General features: G+C 49.4%; 3 protein-coding genes across 7 annotated transcripts in view; 2 read left to right on the top strand and 1 right to left on the bottom strand.

The window, feature by feature from the left end:
• Positions 1-239: 239 nt before the first annotated feature.
• Positions 240-3,686, top strand: LOC121589737 (ATP-binding cassette sub-family B member 10, mitochondrial). The gene is made up of 9 exons (XM_041908848.1): positions 240-353; positions 514-941; positions 1,019-1,225; positions 1,286-1,770; positions 1,843-2,074; positions 2,152-2,338; positions 2,407-2,506; positions 2,572-2,796; positions 2,872-3,686. The coding sequence occupies exons 2-9, from the start codon at positions 521-523 to the stop codon at positions 3,145-3,147; spliced, it is 2,133 nt and encodes a 710-aa protein (XP_041764782.1). The 5' UTR covers positions 240-353; positions 514-520; the 3' UTR covers positions 3,148-3,686.
• Positions 3,687-4,615: 929 nt separating this feature from the next.
• LOC121588169 (4-coumarate--CoA ligase 3) lies at positions 4,616-17,942 on the bottom strand. Of its 3 annotated transcripts, none has more exons than XM_041905821.1 (6): positions 17,593-17,942; positions 9,899-10,541; positions 8,920-9,130; positions 6,397-6,585; positions 5,966-6,334; positions 4,616-5,881 (listed from the first exon to the last, which is right to left on the bottom strand). In XM_041905821.1, the coding sequence occupies exons 2-6, from the start codon at positions 10,172-10,174 to the stop codon at positions 5,124-5,126; spliced, it is 1,803 nt and encodes a 600-aa protein (XP_041761755.1). In that variant the 5' UTR covers positions 10,175-10,541; positions 17,593-17,942; the 3' UTR covers positions 4,616-5,123. The 3 variants fall into 3 exon arrangements, with proteins under 3 accessions (XP_041761755.1, XP_041761754.1, XP_041761756.1); XM_041905820.1 differs by lacking the exon at positions 17,593-17,942 and adding an exon at positions 16,354-16,614; XM_041905822.1 differs by lacking the exon at positions 17,593-17,942 and adding an exon at positions 13,802-13,869.
• Positions 17,943-19,498: 1,556 nt separating this feature from the next.
• The window catches only part of LOC121588394 (potassium voltage-gated channel protein eag), a 43,924-nt gene continuing 35,599 nt past the window's right edge, over positions 19,499-27,823 (top strand). For all 3 annotated transcript variants that reach the window (XM_041906267.1, XM_041906266.1, XM_041906265.1), the window contains exon 1: positions 19,499-19,931. The gene's annotated coding sequence lies outside the window, so the exon portion shown is untranslated. The remainder of the gene's footprint in view (positions 19,932-27,823) is intronic.

Below are 27,823 nucleotides of genomic sequence, written 5' to 3'. Positions count from 1 at the left end.
ACGAACAGCTGTGTTGACATTCCACCGGTGCACAGTGGTAGGTTCGTATAAATTAAATATTATTTGTTATTTGTTATCATGTTGGTCTCTTTTATATTTTCCATCACTTCAAATAATCATCTTTTTCTATAATTCGCTCTAAATTGTCCATTTTTTGAGAAATTTCGCTCCACTATAATAATCATAAACGGTCAATTTAAAAAAATCCCTCCCGCAGCAACTGTCAAAGCGCCAGCAATCGAAACGTAAACAAAACATTTCCCCCCGACGGAACTTTCTCTTTTATTTTTGTTCCACAATAATAATCGCACAAGACGATTGCGGTGCTGCTGAGGGAAGCGCGTGCAGGAAGCGTAAGTTGAATTTCGTAATTTTAAACTTCAGCCCGTCCATCTATCAACAGCAGTTTGCCCAATAATGCTACCGTAACTGCATCCGCAACTATACATGTGTTTTTTTTCTGTTTGCTCTCCTTTCCTCCCCTTTCTCATTGCATTCTTGCCGAACCCGAAGTTTTACTATGTTTATAAATTTACTCCGTGGAAGTGAAAGTAAAATCCGCTCGTGTACCTTTCGCCCGCTACACTACCTCGCCAGCAGAAATGGGTTGGAAAGGACGGCAGTCGGTGGCAGAAACACGCGCCACTGTGCTGGAGGAAAGCGATCGTACATCAGCACAAGCAGAGGCGGCAGCCGGCACAGCGTTGCCGAAGACAGATTTCGTAATCGACAGCTGATAGCCGGCAATCTGTGGGCTGAAGCATCTGCAAGGCGTCACCTAGCAAGCAACGGCGGGAAGGTGGAAGAGAGCGCGAAAAATCTTGCAATTGCCGGCAAGGAGCCGGAACCGATTGCGAAACAGCCGGCCAAGCTGCAGCTCCGATCGTCCGATGTGAAGCGTTTGCTGGGCTTTGCGAAATCGGAGCAGTGGAACATTACAGGTTGATAAACCGAAAGCGTTGTGATAAGTGGCAGAAAGAAAAACACATTTTTCTTTCTTATTGGCTTCCCGTTCTAGGTGGCATTGGCTGTTTGATAATTTCGTCCGCCATCACCATGTCGGTACCGTTCGGGTTGGGCAAAATTCTGGACATCATCTACGCCAGCTCGGCCGAAACGGGCATGGCGAAGGAGAAGCTGGACCAGTTCTGTTTGCTGCTCGGGGGCATCTTCCTGCTCGGCGGACTGGCCAACTTTGGCCGGGTGTACCTGTTCAGCAATGCCTGTACGTAGCGGAGCAGCTTGAACCAAGCGGTTTGTGATTAATGTTTCCTTTTCATTTCAGCACTTCGAATAACGAAAAACATCCGCGCCAAGGTGTACAGCTCGATGCTGAACCAGGAGGCCGGCTGGTTCGACCGGAAGGGTACGGGCGAGCTGGTCAATCGGCTGTCCTCCGACACGTACCTGGTGGGCAACTCGCTCAGCATGAACCTGTCGGATGGGTTGCGCTCGACCGCAATGATACTGGCCGGCACGGGCATGATGATCTACACCTCGCCCCATCTCGCGCTGGTCGGCATGTGCATCGTGCCGTGCGTCGCGGGCGGTGCCGTCGTGTATGGCCGCTACGTGCGCAACATTACGCGCGAGCTGATGGACAAGTACGCGGAAATCATGAAGATCGGCGAGGAACGGTTGGGCAACGTGAAGACGGTGAAGGTGTTCTGCAAGGAGCGGTTTGAGAAGCAGCTGTTTTCCGAGCAGCTGCTCGATGCGCTCAACATTGGCTACCGGGAGACGAAAGCACGCGCGACCTTTTACGGCATGGTAGGGCAGGGGGCAGAATGGAATGGATTTTTGCGTGTGGCAGAATTTAAATTCTACATTTCTTGCTCCTAGACGGGACTGTCGGGCAACATTATCATCCTGTCGGTACTGTACTACGGCGGCACGATGGTAAACAACGCGGAAATGACGATCGGTGCGCTGACCTCGTTCATACTGTACGCCGGCTACACCGCCATCTCGATCGGTGGGCTAAGCAACTTCTATACCGAGCTGAACAAGGGCGTCGGTTCCGCCAGCAGGCTGTGGGAAATCATCGACCGGAAGTATGCCATCCCGATCGATGGTAGGTTCGCGAACGATCGCGATGGTTGATTGAAAGGGCGGAAAGTAAATTGAAAACTATTTTGCTCTCCCCATTAGGAGGAATTGAGGTGAGTAATCCACCGGCGGGGCAGATTCAGTTCCGTGACGTTGTCTTCCACTATCCATCCCGACCGGACGCACCGATCCTGAACGGTGTGAACTTGACAATCGAACCGGGTACCTCGACTGCCGTCGTGGGACGCAGCGGCTCCGGCAAATCGACCATCGCATCGTTAATGTTAAGGTAATACGGGAACGGGGCAGTTCGGGGTGAAAGGCAATACCAATGTGACGGAAAAATCGCTTTCCTAGGCTTTACGATCCGGCACAAGGATCCGTTCGGCTGGATGGGACCGATCTGCGCGACCTAAACCCCTCCTCACTGCGGCGCCACATCGGTGCAGTTAATCAGGTAGGCTATAGCTTATTTATTTTATTTAAAATGACACCGCCTCACACTGCTCGGCCCTCCACCAGGAACCGGTACTGTTCAGCGGCAGCATACGGGAAAACATCCTGTACGGGTTGAACATGGGCGAGAAAATCTCCGAAAGCGCCTTCCAGCGGGTCGTGCGGGAAGCGCACGTGGACGAGTTTGTGCGCCACTTCCCGGACGGGCTGGACACGCTGGTCGGCCAGCGCGGTGTGATGCTGAGCGGCGGCCAAAAGCAGCGCGTTGCGATCGCGCGGGCAATCATACGGGTAAGTAGCGCAAACAGGTCCACAAAAAAAAAAAAAACGTACTCAACGCTCAACGCGTGTCCCATTTGCAAGCAGAACCCCAAAATACTGATCCTGGATGAGGCGACCAGCGCACTGGACGCGGTATCGGAGGAGCTGATACAGAACGCGCTCGAGCGGCTGACCAAGAACCGGACCGTGCTGACGATCGCCCACCGGCTGAGCACGATCCGCAACGCGACCAACATTGCGGTGCTGCGGGATGGGCAGATCGTGGAGCACGGCAACTACGCGCAGCTGATCGCGACCGAGGGTGGCGTGTTTCGGGAGCTGGTGCAAAGGCAAACGTTCAGCACGACGGCGATTAGTTAATGCGAGGTGGCGGGATATTGGTTTTGTTTGCAGCAGGTTTGGTTTTGCAATTTTGGTTTGTCGAGTTTTCGTCTGTTGTTTTTTCATTTGTTAGAGAGATTCGCCTTATATTTTTACACATTCTCTTCCGCTGTGGTACGGTGCAAGGGGAGGGGAATAGGAGAGAAAGACGTACATATTTTGTTTTAGTATTTATTTACGTTCCAGGCTCGTATTGTCTTGTGTGGCCGCATCGCGTCAGAAGTTGTTGTTTTCCTTCCTTAAATCGTTGTCTTTCTTTCATTACATTACCTCATGTGCCGGAGCACACAGACAAATGACACACTATTAGCACAGTAACAAACCGCCGGGAAGATGGAAATGGAATAGTAAACGATGTGTAAGCGAAAGGGTCCAATGTCGACGTTTCCCTTTGCGACTTCCGAAACCAACGGTCCCGTCCTTTTTTGTCATCGAATGTTCCTCCTTTGGAAGGTTTGGCATTTACAGTGCTGCAAAATGTCATGAGTATCACGAGATTTTTACCAATGAAAACAATGAACATATCCGTGGTAGCTTGATACTCATTGCTGATACTCAATAAAAGTGCGTCATGACATGCCGAACGTGACATGTGAATTTTTGAGTCCAACGCGATACTCTGACGGACAAGCTTAGCTTAATGCCGACGCAAGCATAATCATGATTTTTTTCTGGCTGTGATCAGTGCTGCCAAATGTCGCCTGTTTCAGTCACCAACACTCATGACTGAAACGAAGCTCTGAGATGAATAGTGACAAGACTCAAACAGTTGGAGGATCAATCACATGATTGGTGACACTTTGATTAGCACCCAACTCTTGGTCACTCACTTGGTCACGACATTTTTGTCGGTGATTATCACAAGATTCTTGCAATAAACTTGGCGTGAGGACTCAAGTACCAAAATCAGCATGCTTTCTCCCTCTATTTGTTTTGATTATTTGTCGGGTCAAACAGAGAGAGAGAGAAATCATGCTCATTATGCTTCTTGGAACCACTCGCAAGCACCGCATATCTCCCATGACCATCGCGATGATCACCGACTGAAAGTGTCACGACCAAGTGACTGACCAAGCGATGGTCACAAAAATGTCATGAAGCATGTGATGGTCGCAACAACTGTTTGAGGCTCGCCTCTGATCATCACAGTAGAGCTCGTGACGCTGACATGTTTTTTCTTTTAGCCGGAATTTGTCATGACTATGTCAGTGACATTTTGCAAAACTGATCAAAATAAAAAAAAGTCATAACATAGTGACTGACCAAGCGATGGTCGCAAAAGTGTCATGAAGCATGTTGCATGTCGGTTGGTGTGACCAATCCGTTTTGAGTATCACCTCTGATTTTTCACAATTGAGTACGTGACGCTGATATGGATTTTGTTTCAGTCAGATTTTTTATGACATTGACAGTGACATTTTGCAGCACTGAGCATTTATATAGACAGTTTACACTTTTTAAGGATACAAAATGGTCTATTTTTACGCTTACGTTTTAACATGTACTTAATGCTTTGTGCTCACTGGGCTCGAGGAGAAAGGGGGAAAGGGCGGGCTAAAGCTAAAGTAACACGTCCTCCTATTAAAAACAAAAACATAACATACAGTACCACAGAAAACCACCACTAAGCCCCACAAAATGGGGGATGAGCCGTGCTAAAACCGAGCCCTTCACACAGTACGGTCTTTGGCGACCATTTTCCCAAAGGGGCTCGACGCTAAAACGGTCCGTGCTCGAGAATGGTCAGCTTAATTAAAAAAAACAAACAGCACTCGTGCCTACACTAACCTCCTCTCGCTCTCGCTCGCTCCTTTCCTATATCTCGCTTCACATTGCCCTGCCCAAAAACAAAAACAAACAAAACCTAGAGGAAGATGAGATTTTACAAGTAGTGGAACCCTTCAACCCAGCGCAAGGGTAACATCGTGTGACGCAGGAGCCTTTCCCTGCCCGTTCTAAGAGCAGTGCTCGAGCTTAAGCTGCCGCCGCAGGATCTTGCCCGACGCGTTCTTCGGAATACTGTCCAGAAAGGTGACGCCCCCCTCGAGCCGCTTGTACACGGCCACCTTCTCCGCGATGAACGCCTTCAGTGCGTCCTCGGAGACGCGCGCGCCCGCCTTCGGTACGACGAAGGCGCGCGGCACCTCGCCCGCCACCGGGTGCGGCATGCCGACGACCGCGGCGTCGGCCACCGCTTCGTGCGACCGCAGCAGCTCCTCCAGCTCGGCCGGCGGCACCTGGAAGCCCTTCACCTTGATCAGCTCCTTCAGCCGGTCGGTGATGTAGAACTGCAGCTGCTCGTCGTAGTGCGCAATGTCGCCCGTGCGCAACCACCCGCCCTCGATGATCATCTCGTCCGTCGCCTTGCGGTTGTTGTGGTAGCCCTTCATGATCTGCGGCCCCCGGACGAGCAGCTCGCCGGACTGGTTCGGCCCCAGGGCCGTGTTGGTGGGATCGTTCAGGTCGACAATTTTCGCCTGCGTGCGAGGGCAGGGCGACCCAACCGAGGCGTAGTTGCGCGAGCCGAGCGCACCCATCAGCACCACCGGTGCCGTTTCCGTCAGCCCGTACCCCTGGATGAACTCGGCGTTCGGGGCGCGTGCGGTGAAGCGTTCGGCGTCGGGCGTCCCCATCGGCGCCGCGCCCGAGAACACGTTCCGGATGGAGTCGGTGTGCCGTGGCTTGACGCCGTCGTGATGGCCGAGGAAGATAACTGAATGGGGAGGAGGGAAAAAAAAACAAACCCAATAGCACCTCACGGGGACGGCATAAAAGGGGGCCGGAGACGGAGACTTACTTATCGGTGGGACGAGATGCAGCACCGTGCCCTTGTGCTCGGCGAGCGCGTTCAGGAACGTGTCGGGTTTGAAGTTGGGCAGCGTGACCAGCTTGCAGCCCTGCCGCAGCTTCGAGATCATCGTCACCGTGAGGCCGTAGATGTGGAAGAAGGGCAGCACGCACGGCAGCACGTCCTGGAAGGTGTCGGTGGTGGGCAGCACCACTGTGCCGTTGCCCGCCTTCACCGCCAGCATCTCACTGTTGGAGACAATGTTCAGGTGCGTCAGCTCGACCCCCTTCGGCATGCCGGTCGTGCCGGACGAGTAGGGCAGGAAGACGATATCGTCCGCGGTGCGATCGTGCTGCCGCAGCTCGCTGTAGTGAATGCCTGTGCGAAAGGAGGGGAATGGGTTAGGGAAACTGCAATGCTGACAAGGCCACGAACCGTACCTTTCGGGTTGGAAAGCTCGGCAAAGTCGATCGCACCGGCCGGCAGGCTTTCGTCGTTGGTGCACCGGATGCAGACGATCGGTATGTCGCGCTTGGCCTGCTGTGCCGCCTCCCGTAATACTGCATAGTTGGAAGCCAGTCCGATGAGCACCTTCGCGTCGCTGTCCACCAGCTGGCGGGAAATTTCCTCTGCAAGAAGGAAACAAACACACAAAAAAAAAACACATTAAACTCAGTATGAACCTTGTCCCGTCAGTGATAGAGAATGGGCGAGATAATCGAGAAAGAGAGAGAGAGAATGTGGAAGAAAAAGTCACCGCGACGGAACTAATCGTTTGCAGACGACAGTTGAATGTTATCTCGCGGGAAAGGAGCGACCTTTCGAAGCAGTGCTGAAATGTCCGCGCGGGCTACAAAAAAAAGGGGGGGAACGTGGAAAAAAACGTTATCACACGCGGCGTTATTGGGCTAATTTACGACTCATGTTCCGTGGGGAGTCATGTCTTCCTCGAATTCCCGTGTAAAACCGGCAAAACCAATCGAATACTGGTTCTTCGCGCACAGCTCAATCGATTCGCTACGCTCGTAAAAGGTTGCGATAAAGCAATGACTGGCCTATTTTTTTTTTTTGGTTTCTGCTTGGGGTATGTGTACGATGTACCTGTCCCAAGCAAGAAGGAAGTGAACTTCCACTCGCAGCTGATAAGCGCTCTACGACCCTTCAATTTCAATGATCGATCGGGGGCGATGAATGGCCACAGTGAGTAATCGTGAGTACGCAGTATGACTGTGTGGAGAGATGCTGTATGATAATGGCGCCCTCAATTTGTGGGTGATGACAGTACACTAATCCGGCGAGGTACGAGTGGGACTGATAAACCAACCCTCCCTCCGGTGGGTTCAGTTCCATGTGGGTGTACGAATCAATGGCGCCGGTATTACACGCGACACGTCAATGACAACGCAGCACAATCTTTGGACGGGGATCGAGTACATCGTGTTCCACTTTCTGGCTTTCTGCCCTCACTTATGCAGTGATGATTAGAGAGGTAGCGTGTATGTGGAAGTACAAGATTTGGTGTTTATATTTAACGAATGGAGTCAATTTAAAGCAACATATGAAACGTTATTCACAGGTGCTGCTTAATTCCCAGGGAGCACATCAAGAGCAACTGGTTCTTAACATTTATTTGTTTTCTAACTGATCGTGAATCTATGTCCCCGCTCAAAATTCGAATTGATTCCTGGAACTGATGTTAATCTCGTACCGGTACAGGAACTGATACAGGACCTCATGCTCGCCATAGAAATGATACCGATTCTGAGATCTATAAAGAACCCATACCCGTTCCTGGAACTAATTCCGAACCCGAATGTCACTTCTAAAACTGACCCGGGACCCAAACTGGTCCTGGAACTGATGCTATGCTTGTACCAATCCTAGAACCGATACTGGACCTCATACTCGCCGTAGAAATGATACCGATTCTGAGATATATACAGAACCCATACCGTTCCTGGAACTGATTCCAAACCCGAATGTGGCTCCTAAAACTCATCCGGAACCCATACTGGTCCTGGAACTGGTAGTGAACGTCATAATGGCCTTGGATTTGATACTAGACCTAGAACTGATACCGATTCTGAGATATATACAGAACCCATATCGTTCCTGGAACTGATTCCGAATCCATGCCAATTCTGAGATTTATACAGATCTCGTACCGTAACTGATTCTGAACCCATGCTGCTCTTAAAACTAATCCGGAATCCATACTGGTCCTGGGACTGATACTGGATCTCATCTTTGGCCCTGGAATTGATACTGGATCTAAAACTGATACCGATTCTTATATTTATACAGAACCCATACCGTTACTGAAAACTGATTCGGAACCAATACTGGTCCTGGAACTGGTTATAAGCTCATACCGATCCTGGAACTAATACTGGATCTCATACTGGCCCTAGAACTGATACCGATTCTGAGATGTATACAAAACCCATATCGTTCCTGGAACTGATCTCGAATTTATTATTAATCCGTACCAGTCCTGGGACCGATCCTCAGCTAATGCTATTCCAGTAACCGATACTGAACTCATTAAATTTTTGAAACACGTCCTGAATCTATCTTGGAACTAGTGATCGGTCCTGGCACTGATATTTGTATTCATACCAGTCCTGGAACAGATATTTATCCCATAACGATCTTGAATCTGATCTTGAATCCAGCCAGCCAGTCATCATCAACACATTGATTATGAACCTATACTGGAGATGTCAGTGTTACAGAGCTTCTAGATTCGTCGGATTCAGCGCCCAGCATCAGCGAGACTGTGCTATCTTCTTTTTCTACTCCGATCGATGTTCCGAATGTACTCCGATCCAGCAAATGAGTCCCATACAATATTTGTCAATGAATCATACCCGTCAGCAGGTTTTTGATAAACTCGGCGTAGACATGCGTAGACATGCGGACCCTAACCACCCATAGTTCACGCACGCGTAAGTTCTTCGTACCTGCCGTGTAGATCGGGTTAATCGTCGTCACCACCAGTCCGGCCTCGATGGCACCGAACGTGACGAGCGGGAACTCTGGAATGTTGGGCAGACACACGGCGAGCGTTTGGCCGAAGTTTAGGTGCAGCTTCCGCTGCAATCGGATCGCCAGTGCCGCACAGTGATCGCGCAGCGTGCCGTAGGTGTAGTTGCGCCCAGTAATACCGCAAACCTGTGGACAATGGGAAAGAGAAGCATCGTTAGACACGTCGGAAGATGTTTAAAAATTAATAGCGCGATAAGCATACAGAAAAATAGGGTCACAGCTGACGCAAACGCAAGCCAAGTTTCTGGCAAATTTTTGTCCAGACCGTTCCAGATCACATTTGATTCGGGGAAATTTATTCCTTTTTTTTTGCTTGCTCTTCTTCTTACAATCACAATCAAACATCCCCACCGAATGGGTCACTTTTTCCCTTTTAACCTACACACTCGTTCCGTCCGGTTTGCACCAGACGGACGATCCACTGATAGTGCCAAATTTTGGCTTCACTTTCTTCCCCCTCTTTCGGACCCTTAAAATCCGGTATAAATTCGGTCCTATCAAAACCTGCTCAAAATTGCTACAGATAATGTGTGTCCACTTTGCTCTGGGCCTCTGTGTGTGTGTGTGTGTGCGTTTGCCCCAATCATCGCGCACTTTGGCCTCGGGCGCGAGGCGCGAGATGCATCAACAACAATACGCGAGATAACGCAGCTTGTCGTCTGTCGTACTGCGGGGTACTGCGAGGCACTATCGCCTTCCCGTACCGGCCACAGGTTAACCAAACACAGACGGACCCTCTAGGCAGAAGGGGGATGCAGGAATAAATTATCTCATAAAACAATTGGCTAACGACTTGACAGCTTTCAACCGGGGGCGCAAACGGTGCGCGGAATTTGAACCCCTGTCTGCTTGCTCTTGTGTTTGTATCTTCCCGCCCACCCGTTTGCCACTTACCACCGCCGTCTTGTTGGCCCACTGGCTGAACTGGTCCCACAGGTAGTGGTCGAGGGTAACGTGCGGCACCGGGATGTTGTTGTCGTACAGCGAGTTCTGCTCCAGCCCGTTCTCCGGCGGGAAGATGGTGTCCTCGAGATACTTCACCTGCCGCTTGGTGCTGAGCAGCCGTACGCACCGCTGGCTCCAGAAGCGCTGGTGCCGGCCGACCGGCGCGGGGAGCCCCTGCCCCTGCCCAATAAGCCGGGCGGCCAACGGTCCAAAGGAGCGCATCATTTTGTTGGTTTTTTTTTTTACCAAAAAAACTGCGGAAAAGATGATTCTTGCGCTTGAGGAGCACACGTGGTCGTAGTCTTCGTCTGATGGAACTATTTGTCTCCTAACGCGAGATAAGATAGTGGGTGTACGTTCCTACTTTTCGGGATGACCGAGAAGTTGCCGATTCACTTGTGCAAACTGTGCTGTGCTGCACTCGGTTGTGCCAGCACGGTAACTTTATTTGTTAGCCTTAACTTAGCTGGAAGAACTGGTGGAAGAACTTTAGGTGGAACGATTGTTTATGGCTTCTTTCAGTGTTCGCCTGTGTGTTGCGCTTGCTTTTGGCACTGTAAACTCTGCTGTCTGATATGTGTATTTAAATGGGCTGTAAGAAAAGAAGAAAACAAGAAGAAAAACACATTAAAGCCGACATGTTGCACACGTACTGCTGCTGGAGCGGCTGCCTCAAAAAAATGGGCAGTGGTTTTCAATCGTTTTTGTTTGTGTTGGGAGTACATTTTTAAAGCACACACACACACACTATTATTCATTTAAAGCAACGCGTGCCGTCCGTGCTTCTACGCCTCCTGCGATCGATACGCGGGTGCGTGTAAACGTTTGCTCACGTTTGAAAGTTTCGGTGCGTGACACGTGTGCGTTACGTTGCGCTCTGTGTAGTCGAAGAGAGAGAGAGAGAGAGCGAGAGTGAGACAGGGTTACAACTTGTCCCCAACGCATTCTATTTTAAAGGCATGGGTGTGGAGTGGAAAACGTTCCGGAAGCTAAATTTAGTAACCAAAGGTGTGCTGGTGTGTGTGTGTGTGTTTACAAAACAAACAGCTTCAATTATTCAATGGGAAACCTCCTTCCCGTCCCCCCGTGCTCTACAACTCTCTGAAGGTTGCAAAAAGGAAACGCGCAACTCCTTCAAAAACCTGGCAGCGCAACACAAACAGCAAAATGAGGTCAGAAGAAAAGGATCTTCATGAGTGGTGGGGTGGTGGTGGTGGTGGTGGTGAAGAGGAGCGGACAAAATGGGCATCGTCTTTTGACATATTTCTTAAGACAAGGCCCCAGGGTGGTCACCGAATGCACTTGAACTCTGTATTGCATGATCCGGAGGCTTGAGTTTGCAGCTGTTTGCCCTTCTAGAATGGCTGTTTACCATAACCTTGGGCGGTTTGTTTTTCTGCCATTACTACTACTACTACTACTACTCCTGGCACTACTAATATGCTCCCGAGGCATTCAATTTTGGTTGACGTGGCGCGAAAACAACGGCCAGCGCCGGTTGTTCCTCCTTTCCCCGTGCGTGTTTGTGCCCATGGTGGGGTGGAAATGAATATTTGAATTTTTAAAACAGCCTCGGAAGGATGGAGGTTCCTCACCCAGAGCTCGGTCGGTGTGACGCCGTGTGGACACGAGCCAATCTCATTTACGTTGATGATGTTTACCGGCACTTCATGGGATGGTGGACCCAAAGGCACAACGAAACGCTTCCACTTTTCCACCTGTGATTGAGTCCGCTGGGGCAAAGTAAACAATATGTTCCATCGGGCGGTGGGTTGGAATTCCATTACCACTAGCTTCGGGGCCATTTCTTCCCATTCTAGTGTTGGGAGATGCCCGGAGTTATGACAGCCCTGAAGCTGCTTGAAAGCACTCCACGCGTAATCAATCTTTCGCTGCTCGCGCTTAACACTTTCAAAACGTTCGACGAGTTTTAAATACACACAAAGAGGAGAGAGACATCATCCCGTTCAAAAAGGACATCTTTGCGTTGGGGTTGCTCCTTCCGGCAGCTCATTTTCATCGCTGTCAAGGAGCAGGTGGCCCGATGGCGGAACACTTGAAACGAGGTTCAGGCCACTTTGAAGCCTTCCACTTCAAATAGAATAGCAATGCGCAACAGCGTGATGGTGTCCTGCTAGTATGCCTGATGATAGGGAAGAAGATGATGTCCCCCTCGTCCTTCTGACATCCCTACCCGCCCAGAGATGGAAGGATGAATAATGATGGATGTGAAAATGGCCAAAGAAAAATACTTTAATTACCCACTCCCGCTCTCTCTCTCTCTTTACATCCAATTACCGGGTCTTTAAGCTCCTTTTCGCGCCAGAACCCAGCGCCAGCCAGTGAGTGGCATTTTCCCCCTCAAGCCCAAGCTGTTTTTCTCATCAAAAGAAATTACAATAAAACGTGAGCATCACGCTACACACACAGAGCAATGGGAAGCAAAAACAACAACTACAACCACAAAAAAGCCACACAGAACGGCACGTGCTTAATCGAGCGCGAACGGGAATAGTTTTCAATGCGAGCGACCACGACAAACCGTAGAGGATGCCCCCCATTTGTGTGGTAATGAGCACCGGAAAGATGATGTGCCTTGGAAGCCTGAGGCACTAAGGCACACAGGGATGCTTCCTGCTCCATCCTCCCGCGGGTTACTTTCGCGGAACACTAGGTTGCCTCAGAAAGGGCTTGACAAAGGTGCTTTAGTCGAGAGCGTGCTGGCAATTTTGAAGATGAGGTAAGGCTTGAGCGAACTGGTGGTGGAGTGTGACATTGTTTGGCTACTGTATGGCTAATTCATCTTGACAGTGGCTATTATATTCTGTGGTTACACACACACACACAATGGTTCTCTGTAATGATGAGGTACGCGAATAGTTACATCAACGTGGAATGTGAGGATCGTAAATAGCAAAAATAGCGATCGTCAGCAGAAAAAAATACATGAAATACCATGTCGGACATCTTCTCGCTACACAAATTCTAGCGCTGAAGTAAGGTACTGAATCAGAGTAGGTATTGTTTCGGGGTTTTAGAACTAAGACAGGTTCTGGTTCAATTTATGAATCGGAATAAAGTAGGGATGAGTTCCAGGACTGATAAGGTTATGAGACTCGAATCCAGGATCGGTATAGGTTTAGGATCAATTTCAAGACTAGTATGCATCCAGCCGGCACGGTATAAGCCGGTCTCGTGGTACAGTCGTCAACTCGTACGACTTAACTACATGCCCGTCATGGGTTGAAGCCCCAAATAGACCGTGCCGCCATACGTAGGACTGACTGACTATCCTGCTATGGGAAGGTAATCCATAAGTCACTGAAAGCCAACCCGACAAGTGGTACAGGCAGGCCTTGACCGACAACGGTTGTTGAGCCAAAAGAAGAAGATGCATCCAGTTCTATGGGTCCGTACAGCATGGGTTAAGTATCAGTTCCAATTCCAGTACGGTTTCAGCAACGTGACAAGATCGTTATAGGTTAGAAATCAGTTCCAGGATGGTTATAGGGTCAGGATATGTTCCGGGGCCAGTATGGGCTCAGAATTGAATGCAGGATCAGTATGAGATCTAGATCAATTTTAAAACCGGTATAGATCCAGGATAAGCTCAAGAATTGATTTGGGTTCGGGATCAGTTCCAGGGCCCGTATGGCTTAATGATCATCTATTCCAGAACCAGTTAGTATCACTTCCAAGACTAGTATCGATTGCGAATCAGCTCCACGACCGGCAATGGTTCAGAATAAGTTAAAAAGTGCCGTTCAGATTCTTGTATCCCCTCGGAATAGCACTGCGGAATGCACTGTAACAGCATCAAACAAACTAGCCTGAACTTAAAATCAATCTCACCAACAACGTTCAATTGCCCGTTGCGTTCTTGCTGCAATTACACCACAAAACCCGCCACGCCCGCCCGCCAGAGTACGATCCAGACTGTTCCAAGTGCCAAAGTCCGATTGATCTAATAAACCTGTCAACCATTAGAGCACACTAGCGGGGTGCGGACACGCAACCCCACGTTTTACGGCAAACAAAACGCACCGCACACTATCGCGGGCGCGCTGCCGCGCTCTTATCGTCCGACAATCGTCTGGCAGTATAGACCTATTGGAACTATATACAATCAAATTAGATAAGAGCTTCAAAACGGGGAGAAAAAAAAGGCATTGTTCCTTCGTAGCAGAATAGGGGAGGCGGGGGAAATCATTAGACCAGCAAATGAAGTCGCTAATATGTGCCAATCACCGGACCCGTGCCCATGTACCCCGTGTAGGCTGTTCTGGAAGTATGTTTAGCGTCTGTGAACGATCGCATCGCAAAACGGAACTATAGTTTTGTGTCGGCGAAGAGGTTGCTTATCATCAGAGGAACGAGCAATATTTGCTGGACGGACGTGCCTTATCGCCTTAGCGTAAAAAGGGTACCTTGAGCGTTTTATGTTCTCTATAAGATTTGCATGTAGAACCTTTCTAAGCAAGCGGTCCTCACACACACACTCAAATTGAATTGACTTGTCCAGTATTTGTCGCTTCAAAAATAACAATTTCGCCCCATCCGGGGACGTCTCTGCTGCTCTCGTGCATTCCTCTCTCCCGTAGTGATTCGTGACACAGTTTCGCGGTCTCCACGCGCGCGCGATATTGCTCCCCGTACAAAAGGGCGGGCACGGGGTGTACGCAACATCAACACACACCCAACAACACAGCATGTGAATGTTTACCGGTTCGGACCGGTCTCGAGCACTGCCTGCTGCGATGAAACGCGCCCGAAAGCGGCGGTAAAGCGAGGGAGAAGTAAAACCGTCCGCCCGATCGACGCTTGTTGTTGTGATCTTGCTGTTGTGATCAAAGTCCAACCATCGTCGCCGAGGTTCAATGTTGCTTTTTTTTGTTGTTGTTTCGTTGTTTTCGTATTTCGTTATGCATTTTTCTACCGCGTCCCATTCCCACTTTTGATACTTTTTGGTGACGGTCGTGTTCGCGGAGACCGGGGGGGGGGAGGAGTTTATGGCTTTGCGTTTGTGCTTGCGTACGCGTAGGGGGTTTTGTTTCTTTTTTTCTGCTCCCCGCCCGAACATCGCGTGCGCTTAAATAGACGACGGAGATGATCAACGACGGATGTTGCTTTTTTGCTGTCGAAAAATAAGGAACAAAATACAACAAACAAAAGTGTTTGAACAAACTGAAAACTGTTTGCCTTCACTATTTCTAGCTCGATCGCCACGGTGTGTCGGGTTGGGTGGTAGATTTTACATCGAGTGTAATTATAAGTGTAGACTTCCCGAGAAGCCATACGCTCCCCTGCCTAGACTCGATCGGTTCCATGCGAGTGGCATTTAGCGGAGGTAGAAAAACGAGTTTCCCATCGCTCCGTTTTGGTGGCTCGTTCGCTTCCGTGTGTGTGGATGCGGCTAACCTTCGCTATGCTGGTATGCTGCTACAACACCCATTCGTAACACTGGCCAACTCCAATGCACTCCATCGAGCCAAACGAAAGATCGACAATGCAATGCCCCCTCCTCGAAGGGAGTGAAATGTTATCAGAACGGCCTTCAAAACGGGCACCCAACCGGAGATCAGCTGAACCAGGCTCATAATTTAAGCGCAAGACGCTAACGGCACCGATCGCCGATCGCCAACAGCACATAACACAAATCGTGAAAGTGAAAAAACAAAATGCTGATAAATATATTGGCCTTGCAGGGTGACCGTCCTCCGCTCGCACTCGGGAAGAGATGTGCGGTGTGCTAATTTTAGTCTGCGCGCAATGTGATACGAAACGCGTACTCCACTCACACACTCATACTCTTTCGCTCACTCTTTCTCTAACGGCCAGCGCACGTGAAACCGGCGCAGGAATCAAATGCACACACCGGCGCGCGCGCGCGTCCTTTGCACAACCCCTTGTTAGACGCAGCCGCTGCACGGGACGCGCAATTCAATGACCTCACCGCCAACCGTACGGGACCGATGGATGCAAGCGAGCAATGCGCTTCACACAGAGAGCCACTCAAAATCGGCTTGCCGCTCGTAGCGATGTATTGCCGTAGGTCATGTATTTGGTACGTGCAAATGGATATCGGCCGGCCAGTCTGCCTATCGATCGGGCCCTCTACACACTCACGGGAAGCTCGCACAATACACACGTTACGCGCATGGAGAAAGCGGGCCTGCGCACTCGCACACACACACACACACACACACACACACACCTGCAAACCAGCCGGGCTAGATCGTGTAATTACCACGCACCGCATCACATTACGACCGGTAGCAAAGCAAGCGTGGATAAGGGCGAGTACCCCTGTCACTGCTTCCTAGAACGCGCAAACACTTCTCAGCCCGTGGGGGGGGGGGGGGGGGGGGAAGATTTCTAACAACAAATGCGCACGCTTAACTCACTTGACGGTTGTCGGAACGGCAATACAGGTCACACACGAGCACCACAGTCACTGGGCAAAAGCACACGAGAACGCGAGATGAAAGCAACAGCAGCGGCAGCAGCACCAACACTCATCAGACCACAGGCCTTTTGGGGTTGGATTGTGTACCGGGTTGTGTACCGACCAGTTGAAGGGTTCGCTGCAGATTGACGCGTCTCGTGGTTGAGGCGCGCCGTAAATATGATGTGATGCGGGTCCGGCGTGCTTAAGGTGGTTGATCTACGGGAGCGATATGTGTTTGTGTGCGCGCGTAAAGAAATGTGTTGCGAAAGGGGGTTAATTGGACGGGCTTTGTTGGTGTGTGTGTGTGTGCGTTCTTCTGTAGACTGTAGGGGAATGTTGCTGAGTGTTTTGAGCAGGTTGTTTGAGCAGAGAGATTAATTAGATTATTTTTTAAACTATTTTACTGTATGTATGACGGATTTTTCTGTGTGTGATTGAATTATGTTTTACAGTATTTTTACATTATTAATTTCTACGAAAAATTGCCTTCAAAATTATTCGGTTTTTGGAATCATTAGAAAAAGAAAACACAAAAAAATCACTATTTTCTACGATATTGAGTAGAAGATATTGCTTAGCATTCGTGGAAAGGCATCTTCATGCTGCGCTAAGATGCTCACACGTGCGCTGACCTTGTCTGTCCCCTTTTTTCTCTCTCGCGTTGACGTTCGCTCAATTTCAAACCGTTTTGAAGGGATGCTGCGTCGATGACGTACTTGCGCGAAGACAAAAAAAAAAATCCAGCTACGCAATAAAAACACAACGCTAAATCCCCATTTATGGCAAATGATTTTTTTTAGAAAATATATAATTATAAAAATATTCATGATCTTATATTTTAACGAATTTTAGAAATTTCTCTACAAAATGTGTCTCTACAAAAACAATCTGCTTTGAAACAATAATATTTTCAAACCATTTTGTACCGTGTACGAGTTCCGGTTCACACTACTGTACCGTTCGCGCACCTTGCCGTGCTGCTGGTCGTGCCTACATTTAGGCGTAAAACTTGTTGATAGGAAATTGGCGGGGCTGTGTTACCTTTGCTCCCTGTTCACAATGTAATCGTGCCCCGTGTCAATCACACTTTTTACCTCTTTTGCCACGAGTACATTAAATTCTACGCAACAATTTTGCTTCCAGTTTTTTTTACCTACGCAGTTAATGTCGCGAAAGCTCTTTAGATTCTTCTCACCTTAACGAGGCTTAAAACGCAATCCAAACCGCACTGACACACTTTCAACGCAATCAATTCACTACCAACACTTTAAAACTGCAACTTTTGTCGAATCTTAGCAGTGGGGTGCGTTTTTTTTACTTGTTAAGCAGCTTACAAAAATAACTATGTTTACATACAGCGCGCAGCAAAGTAACACCTTCCTCGTTTCCGTGACGCTTGTTGACAAACAGAGTGTGTGTAAGTGTGTCGACCGTAGCTCAGTAGTGATTGTGTGCCGTATCGGAAGGATGAAGAAGGTGTCGAATGCCTTTTTTTGCTGGGCCTGCTGGTGCTAGTAGGGCCTGTCTACCCTGCTGGTTGGTGGCCCCCTTTGACGAGGCGAAAGGCTTCGCTTGGTAAGGAAAACACACTCTCGTGGCGCGAGACATCACTGGACATGCGTACTGGCGACTCGCACATTGTTTGTGTGTTTGCGTGCCGTTGTGCGTAGTGGCGGAAGTGTGCTTGTGGCGAAGGATGTACTGGGAAGCTTTACAACCAGCGTTTTTACAATACCCAGAAGCAATCGTTACCGTTTAGGGGATTGTCGAGTGAAGATCGTATTACTAACTCGGATTTGTTTTCTGATGTCTGGCACTGTTTCGGTGTAGCGGAGAAAGCGAAATTCGGTGTAAAAACAGTGATAAACTTAAACTAAATCTACTCATGCAGAGAACAATTCGTTTCACATAAAATGATTTTAAATGCATTTTTTTCACTTAGTATTCTCTACTTTGTGGGATTGTTTTTCTTGCGTGCTCTCTTATCGCAAAATAATATCAGCATAATCAAGCAACAGTGTGTGCGGGGAAAAAAATTAAATCTTAAATGATTGATGATGCGTCAATGGGGTAGCGATTTAAGCCTTTCAGTTGCTTGTCATTTGTTGCTTCCATTTTAAATTTTCTCAATCATCTCAAACTTTTTTTCTTCTCAAACACTGAGTGATAAGAATTGGGGGCGTTAATTAACTTAAATTTTTTGTTGCATTTTTGAAAACGCTTTTGACGAGTATTTACTGGTTTGTATTAGTAAAGAAACTGCGTGTTTGAATAGTGGGAAAAATGTGGACAAAAATAATAAAAATCAAAATAGATAAATAATGGAAGTCTTGGATACCTGTCAATTACTGACATTCTATTATTATTCAGGGTGTAAAAAATATTGAGAAAAAGAAAAAAAAACCAAAAATGATTGGCTATTTTCAATTTAAAAAAAAAACAACGAGCCGGTAAATAAAGTTAGCCTGAAAGTATGCAATCCGCCTGCCAAACGCCTGGTGGTTTGTAGAATCATTTCAAATGTCTTCAAATTGTAAATAATACGTTAAATCACAAATTTGCTTCCGCCATTTGAACACACCGACTGAGACACCCTGTGCTTCTAACCGAACGGCACACCCCCTCCCCCCCACCCCCTTAAAACGAACCGGAGCAAAGGTGTGCGTTCGTGCGGCCGTGTACACGTTTTGTTCCGTAGAAATGAAAAGTTTCCCGAAAAGTGGCACACAATAGTGGAAACGAAAGAACAAAAACACACACACACAGGTTCAAACGGGGGACTACGAAAGCCGAAACGCGCTCCGAGACAGTGAGTGCGCCTGCCCAGTAAAGTGGTTCCACCGCCGCCGCCGCCGCAACTCCCTCTCCCCTCAGCGCAAGGATGTGCGAGCTGTGTCGTTCGCGACGGGGAAAGCTTTTTACCATCGCTAATCGCGCCTTCCTCCCGAAGACATCGCGCAAAGGAGCCGCGAGAGCGGGGGGCCGGGTGGGGGGGGTTTGCGTTCGTGTCCCGCAGGATGTGGACGTGTTCGTGTTTTCGCGGGGTGGAGTAAGGGAAGGTTTGTGCCGTTCGTGCCGTGCAGTCCCGAACAGGAAGTCAGTCTACGTTGAGGGCGCAGTGAAGCTGGTTTGCGAAAAACTTCATCCCCTGTTTGTGCGGTGCCGTGCCGCGGTGTCTATGTGTGTGCTCGGGCCAGCCGAAAAAAAAGGGGGCGGGCGGGCTTTCCGCGAGCGAGTTTGCAGAGAGATGGGGCACATTTTCCCGTGCGCTCGGTCGCGAAGCTTGTGCGAGAAACTGTGAACCAGTGAAAATAGGAAAACGTTTTGCTAAAGTTGACACTGTTCTGGGTGTATGTGTTTGTGTCTGTGAGTGTTCCGGTGTGTGTGTGCGTGCAATTGAGCCCGTGAAAGACACATTCACCACGTCCGGTTTTTTTTTTGAGGGAAGAAACGGTGCCCTTCTCCCCAATTCGGTTTCAGTGAAGTGGAAGTTGGTAGAAAGTGTTGTGTAAAATTACAACCCCAAAAAAAAAGGTAAAGTGAATCCTCGCGTGAGCATGTGTGTGTGTGTGCAGTGTGCGCTTGTCATAATGTCCACTGTTTCGCCTTTCTGCAAAACGCCACGGAAATGCAAGGGCTTCCCATCACAATTCTGCGCGACCTTAAGGCTGCCGACGTGTCACGACGAACCGGGAACGGTCATCCAACTACTTTTCTACCTTCCAAGTGTGTCTCTGTGTGTGCGTGTGTGTGTGTTTGAAGTAATTCTTAGGTCAGGTGTGTGTGGCTGGAAACGGCAGACCTCGCGAAAGCGAAAACCCAGCACCAAAGTGGGTGGGGTGCCACTTGGGTGCAAGTCCTTTGTGTGCCGTGGCCTTTGCCGCTCCCGGCGTGACAGGCAGCCAAAAAGGAACAGTGGGGGCAAAACTTTCGCTACCACCGCGTTTTACAGCCGAAGAAAAACACACACACAGCCACAGCCACGGTGATCAGTCGACCGCGGTCAAGTTCTTCTACTTTGGGGACGGAAGCGACAGTCAGGAAAGGAAAGGACAGTCAGGGGGCATTTACTATCGGCGAAGGCCGCGTGTGTGTGTGTATGTGTGTGTGTTGTTTCGTGAGCAAAGTTTCGAAACGGACGGTAATGACATCCTACCCACGCGTTTGCTACTGCCCCTCCCCCGAAACCGGATACTAGCCCCGTCGGAATTGGAGTCGACATGACAAATGAACGCCACAACAACAATGTGTCTGTGTGTTTGTGTGTTTGTGTGGTGTTACTAAGTGGTGGACCTGGGACCCCCTATGACCACCTCTCCCTGCTGGTGTGTTAGTGAGCGTATACACTACCAGGCATGTTACGCCACACACACACACACACACACACACACATACACACGCCAACCCTTGGGGGGTGGACAGCTGCCTTCGCGGAACCGCCGCAAAGTGTGGTTACATGGGCAAGTTACATGGGCAAGTTAACAGTGTCTGAGTGTCTGAGTGTGTGTCTAAGTGTGTGGTATCGGTAGCGCCAAGGCTCCACTGCAGCACTGTGCGCCGCCTCACTTACACGCACGCACGCACGCACGCACGCACGTGTGTGCACAATCTCACCGCGAAACGACCCAAGCAACAACCGAAATGGCGTACCGAAAATAACGCTTTTCTTCTTTGTTCTCGTCCTTTTTTTTTACGCCCGCGTGTTTGTGTGCATGTGTGTGTGTGTTGCATGATTCTCATTACGCCCAAGGTGATTAGAGCCGTGGAGGGAGGGTCCTTGGTTCACCGTCGAGGAAATGAAGCCTGGCACTCGAGCTTGCCGTGATAAGGGTCGGGTTGGTAAGCCCCGATGCAAACCAACCTGCAGTCTTTCTCCGTGCCGAGCCGAGGTCGCCTACTGCGTGATGATGACTTCCGTTGATTTTTTACGTACGAGCAACCGTGCTGCGTGGTGATGATGGCCGTAAGCAGGCCTTCTTCCGTTCGGACGACGGCCGGTGCGTCCAGCGGCTGCCTTTAAGGCTCGTTTTTTTTTTTTGAGCGTGTACGGGCAAACCGGGGCAGATAATCAGATTATAAGCAGCTCGCTGAGCGGTGCTCGGAAGCTTAATGCGGTTATAAAACAAAACCCTTCGCGCACGTTTCTCACGCACGAAGACACTCACGAAGAAGGGACCGGTTTTAAAGAAACTGCCGGATGGCAGCAAGAGACACTTGTGCTGTTTCGCCAACCTGAACCGCTGAAATGGACCGATGAAGTCCTCGAAGATGAGGTCGTTAACTGCAGCACTTTAAAGTTGTGGCTCTCCTACGGGCATGCGGATTGGAGATCTTTCCAAGCTTTTCCAAGCACTACAATATATCAAACACCCTCTCTCTCCCGTCCTGTGGGTGCTTTCATTTGTGATGAAGTTTATGGGCACGTCTTTACGTGTCCGACCGTCGTCGAAACAAAGTCAAGCGCGAAGGAGGAACGATACATCGGGGGCGTCTTGCAGAACCGAACGGTGCGCCACACTGAATCTGTGCGCCTAGAGCACGGGTCCGGAGTAAATCCGCTAACAGCAGGTTGTTGGGTGGGGTTGTATTTCCCCCCCCCCCCTCTCCCTGCTTTACTGCTGCAGACTGCAGAAGAAATCATTGCGCTATGACAAAATTAAACTTTCATTCAACCCTCCGCTGTGACGGGGCCGGGCCGCGTCGTCGGGCGCTGTCTATCAATTATGAAGCACGCCCACATGTGTCGGCGGGAGGTCATCTATCGCTCGGGAACCAGCTCCGGGAACCAGTTCTGTCTGAGTGTCTGTGTGTGCACTTGCGAAGGGGTGAAGTACCGAGCACAACTTGGGTTTTGGGTCAAATGGTGAAGGTTTTAGCGCTGTTTTGCTTTGCTGCTGTCGTGTGTGGCCAGTCCTGCTGAACGCTCGCCCACTGGGCTGTGCTGGGCTGTGCCGCTGGAATTTTGGTGCACCAGGGGCGCATTCTAGAAAAAAAGCGCATTCTAGGGACAAACGCTTCACCTACAAACACGATTGAGCTTCGCTTGAGCTGCATTCGACACACGCGTCTCCCTCTGTGTGTGTGTGTGTATACTCTGGGTACGTCGCAGTTACTAAATTTTGAATGGGTCATAATGGTTTTGATTGCCTTTGTGGATTAGTTGGTAGCAGCGAGGGGTTTTTTGTGCACCTGACCAAGCAAAGGTAAAAACCCTCGGCGCGTTTGCCATTCCGTCCCCGGCATTCTCATGCATGCATAAGGCAAAAAAGAAAGAGGTATAGGAATCGGTGCAATGTTTTGCAAACATGGTATGGCAAGTGCATGGTTTCGCTGTACCATATGTGCCGGTGGAACTGGCAACTTACGGCTTACGTAAGGTGGGATGTTCTGCCAATGGAAAGGGAAGCAAATTACGCTTCTTAAACGTAATCTTTTTTCCATAATTTATGGGTTACAGAGGACAGAGGACTGTTTTACCCGTCAAGATGGGACTGGTAATGAGCTGCAAAGGGTAAGGGAGCCTTGATTTGAAATGCTGTACAATGCAGGCTTGCTAATTTCTATTGCTGAGTCTTCGCTGGAGCTCGTTTGGGGATAAAAAATCCCATATTTATTGCTCTTCGCATTAAATTCCTAATTGCTACGCTTCTCTTCTTCTTCTTGTTTGGCTCAACAACCGATGCCGGTCAAGGCCTGCCAACCCACTTGTGGGGTTGGCTTTCAGTGACTTATTCAGTGACTGAATTGCTACGCTTACATCTGTTAAATTATACCAAAAGGCACATGTAAATGTCATGCAAATTGCATACTTACTGGCGTATTGCACAACTAACGGCAAACTTGAGTGGGGACGCCTAAATGTAGGCAAATTTGCAGAACAAAATCACTCTTTTATGCCATTTTATCCCTTAATTTGCTCGGAGATAGATGCATCAGTGGATATTGATTCCGTTTGCTGATTCAATCATCCGTTTATCCGGTGGATTGCCTCCCAAATACCTTTGACAAGACAAATCGCTGCTTGCTGCCGATGGGAACATAAATAGCCAACAATCAATCCAATAAACGAAAGCAACCCACACCGGCAAACGGCTGATCCCGTGGTTCGGCAGAATAGTTGTAATTACCCAAAACCCATCCAAAGTACAGGCCGCTTGCCGGCAAGCGGTAGCAGCATATCATCCGTCTCTCCGTCGTCAGCTCGGCACTGGGCCTGGAGGGTGAAATAGCGCAGCGTAGCCCCACTTAAGTACATCGCACTATATTCGCTGAAAGCTTCCACAGGTCGTTACGAATGCTGCTGGCGACGCAATCTTTCCCAGGCGGTTGTGGGTGTGTGAGTGGAACTGACAGCAAATGGAGGCAAAGAAGCCGGTCGGTCCAGGTACCCGGTTCTTACCTTGCGGGTGAATGTATGATGCTGGCACTCCCGTACACGCGCACAGCCTTGTGCTTTGGTTTTGGTTTGGTTTTGGGGCGTTTCTTGTGCCCTTTTTTTTTCGTCGACTGCTCTCCGTACGCCCTGGGAATAGCAAGTGGTTCAGGGGTTTCTGTGATATTGTTCGTTTTGTTGCTTTTGTTGCTGCTGCTGGTAGTTGTAGCTACCACCGGGATACGTATTTTATGAAGCTCATCTTTCTATTATTCTTTAGTGGGGTGCTTCGGTTGGGAAGTGGGCTAAAATTATTTCGGTCCCCTATCAAACACAGCCCAGGCCGCACCACTACCGCGTGGCGGACACGCGCGCTCGAGATGCCAACAGTTTTGCTTTCTTTCATCCCCTTTTTTTTCTTGTTTCGTTTTGCGTGCCAGAAAGGTAGAAAGAAGCAATGGACACATAAAACCGGAGCAGAAGGCACGCTGCGGCCAGTGGGATGGAGCCTGGAAATGGTGCGCCCAGCACATTGCTCCATTGTTTTGTGCGGGGAAAAGGCTTTTTTTTTTGCTGCTAAGAAAGTAGTGTGTTTTTTGTTTGTTTCATTAACGGTTGGCAGGAAAAAGCGCCGTAATTTCCTGTGGGGTTTCTGTTTTCAATTCCCCCCTCCCCGTCGTGCAGTATTTTCCCTGCGCTAGTTGGTGGAAAATCTCTGTCTCGGTGGAGCAAACGAGCGAAGCCAGAATGAAGACAAACAGAGCAACTTTGTTTGAAGGGCATTACTATAATTTGTCCTATCGGCCGGTGGACATCATAATACAAATATAATTACGCACAATCAATCATGAGCGCCTGTGTCTATGTGTGTGTGTGATCGTGTGCGGCCCTTAGGAAAGGGAAGATTTATTTTCCCGCCCAACGTTCGCTGTTCGAACGTCCGGAGAGCCACTGACAAAGTATCTTCCGCTCTGTTGCAACACTGCCCGAAAGGACGCAGATCCGGTTACGCTTGGAATGTTTGCCCGGTCCTCTTCAAAAGTACTGGCAACGGCAACAGCAACAACAACAAAGCAAACGGTGTGAGTGCAAAACAAAATGGTGAACAGAGAGGAGGCACACACGTCGCCAAACACAAAAACTTCTTGCAAAAACGTAGCGCAGCGCGAGTGAACGGGAAAGCAAGCGTTTTGCGGCGATGGGCACCAGCGATACCCGGAGGGACCGGAGAGCACTCGAACTAATTTACAAGATACGAAAAAGTTAAGTAATCTTATTTATTGCCCATCCCTTTGCCAAACCGCACGACACACAATAGCACCATCCACCTTCATGCGAGAAAACGGGGGTTTCGCCTCCAACGTCCAATGTCGAGGACGGCGCGGGTGCAATTCGCTCCCCCATTCGGTAGCATTAGAACGACGGCAGAAAGGGGGGGAGGTGGGAAGAGTGGGGGAGAAGAGGGGGTCGTTGTCAGCCTTGAACCTGCCCGCCCCGTCGCTGCAAGACGCAAAAGGCTGACGTAAACGAGCGATCAGTCTGTCGCCTGGTGCCAACCGACGCGCAACAGAACCCATCCGTTCCCATTCCTTGGGGCCATGCGGGGTTTCACACAAGCGAAAAGGCAGGCAGAAGAACAGCAACAGAGCAACAGCAAAGAAAACAGAAGCACCAGAAAAGCGGTACGATAATGAGACACCGAGCCGAGCACGAGTGGGCTGAGTGGGCAGAGATAGCGAGCAGAAGGATTAAAGCGGACGCTTTCGTTTATCCACTCCTGCTTGAAGCTTGCTTTTTTTCTGCTGTGGTTCTGTCCCGGAAGTATCTCCCCCCCTCCCTGGATGGGAGGATGAGCCATGTGCAAAGGCACGAGTGAGGCAGGCAAACCCAGTTACCGGATGAAAGTCAAGCGCAACGGTTTCGTCGGATTCCGGAGGAGCTTGCTGGAGTAGCAGCAGCAGCAAATAAATCAAGCAAGTGTCACAAAAAGGCAGCCCGTTAAGAGATCGAGCCAAAGGCCCGATGGTGGGAAGCGAACACGAACTACACAATGCACTCCATCCACCCACTCTGGCTTCGGTACGGCACCGGAGGGCCGCTGCCGTTTGATTGCCTTTGCACGGCACAAAGGTGAAATAAAGCAATTGCATCGAACATTCGCCCAAACACTCCGGTTGAGGCTCCCGTGGGGATGGGTTGGTTTGGTTACGGTTTGGGACATAAATTTAAAACAATGTCCTTCAGCTGTAAAAGATGTGAAATTAAGATAGTGTGTGTGTGTGGATTAATGGCTTAAAGTGGAAGCGTGGGAAGCGCTAAAGCATTGGGGGTGTGATTAACGTGTGCAAAAACTAATTATCTTCGCGCAGTTTCTGGGAGCAACGGTTTGTTATGCGAACCTCAATGATTTGTTATCGTCTGTAAGTTAAGCTTTTAAATCCAACCTTTTTTCGATACGACAGATTCAAATTTACTGCTTTTGATAGTAAACGACCCTTCTTTTATCAAATGGGATAAACTTGTCTCACAATTTGTATAAATTTAGGCGTCTTGTATAAAAAATTGCATACATTCGGGCGCAATTGCCCCAACAAACCGGCGGTGTATTCCCCTGGGTACACCATGTGGCTTTCGCTTCATTAGACTAATTCATACACATTGCATGCGTGCTGCCGTACGTACAACCTCGTATCCTACCCAATACTTCATCATAATTCATCTCGGCTGCTGTATTTGCCTACCGAAACACGGTTCATGATAACCGCGCCGGTCCATCACCAGCCGGCGGTAGATTGTTGCACACGCTCATACATTACTGTTCGCCTACGCTCGAGCACCTGCCTGGAGTGGTAACAGCCATTATGTGGTAGCTATTAATGTCCATTTTCATAAAACAGGCCACCGACAACGGTGGTGGCATCTCTGTCTGCTCGCCGCCCTTCGCCCCATCCTACCGCCCTTACGCACCACTCCCGCACGAGGGCCAGCGATGCACTTTTCAACCAGAAGCTTATGGCCTCGGCTGGCACGGTGCCAGCCAAAAGTCAGCCAACCGAAAAGCGGGCGCATATGTGTGGCCGACGCGTTGACCGGCCAAGGAAACCCGGTGACAGTGTGCTGAAAGGCCTGGGACGAAGTGGGCAGGGCATCTGGTTCGGTCATTAATTGTAGAACCGTCACGAAGTTCGGTGGTGATGGCGCGCTCTGCTGCTACTTTGCTAGCGTCGCTTTTAGCATCGCTTCATTGTACGGACGGGCATGATAAATGTACACGGTTCGGATACAAATGAACACGCTTCCGATCATGTCAGATAGCGAATTCCCTTGTCGAAGGGAAGAAAAATGCATACTCAAACTATTCAGTGCTCTGAAGCGGTTGCATTATTTTAAGTTTAAAAATACAAAACTGCATTGAAGCGTGCAGAGACTTTCCGAGCTGTATCGATAAATCCGCCTGAAAGTATGCAACCGACATGGCAAAATAACCAATAACAACGCTTTCAGCTGAGGAACTAAACTAATCACTTACTGTGGATTGTATTCCGCTTTCAACACAACACCGTTCGCTTTCGCGTTCGCTGAAGATGTCCAACTTTACTTATCTGCGTACGATAAATCAACTGGAAAATTTTGTTTTAATTGCTTCTAGAGCGCAACTTTTTCCCTATCCAGCCGGCTCAACTGATACAGCCCGAGAACTCAACGCTAATGGATGTCTTTGGTCGATTTCATGTGACAGTTTGCACAGCCCGCTCACGCCAACATGCTCACCAAAACTCCCCCCAAAAACCATCCTTTTCCGATTAAAGCTGATCGATTGAAAGTTGCTTCCATGGGGCTGCCGTTTTTGCCTCCCTTGTTAGCACCAGCAAAGCAAAAGTTCTGCAAAAGTCGCTTCAGCCTGTGGCCCAATAAATTTTAAGCCCCAATTTCGTTGCCTTTCGTTGCCTTGCCGGGCCGAAGCTCGGTGCGCTCCCTGATGAGCATGATTAAATGATTCCTCATTTACCACCGAAGGGGGGGGGGGGATACGCGCGCCTTTCAAGTATAAGCC

Source organism: Anopheles merus, chromosome 2R (assembly GCF_017562075.2).
Source record: "Anopheles merus strain MAF chromosome 2R, AmerM5.1, whole genome shotgun sequence".
Classification (NCBI taxonomy): domain Eukaryota; kingdom Metazoa; phylum Arthropoda; class Insecta; order Diptera; family Culicidae; genus Anopheles; species Anopheles merus.
This window is presented reverse-complemented; position numbering and strand designations above follow the sequence as displayed.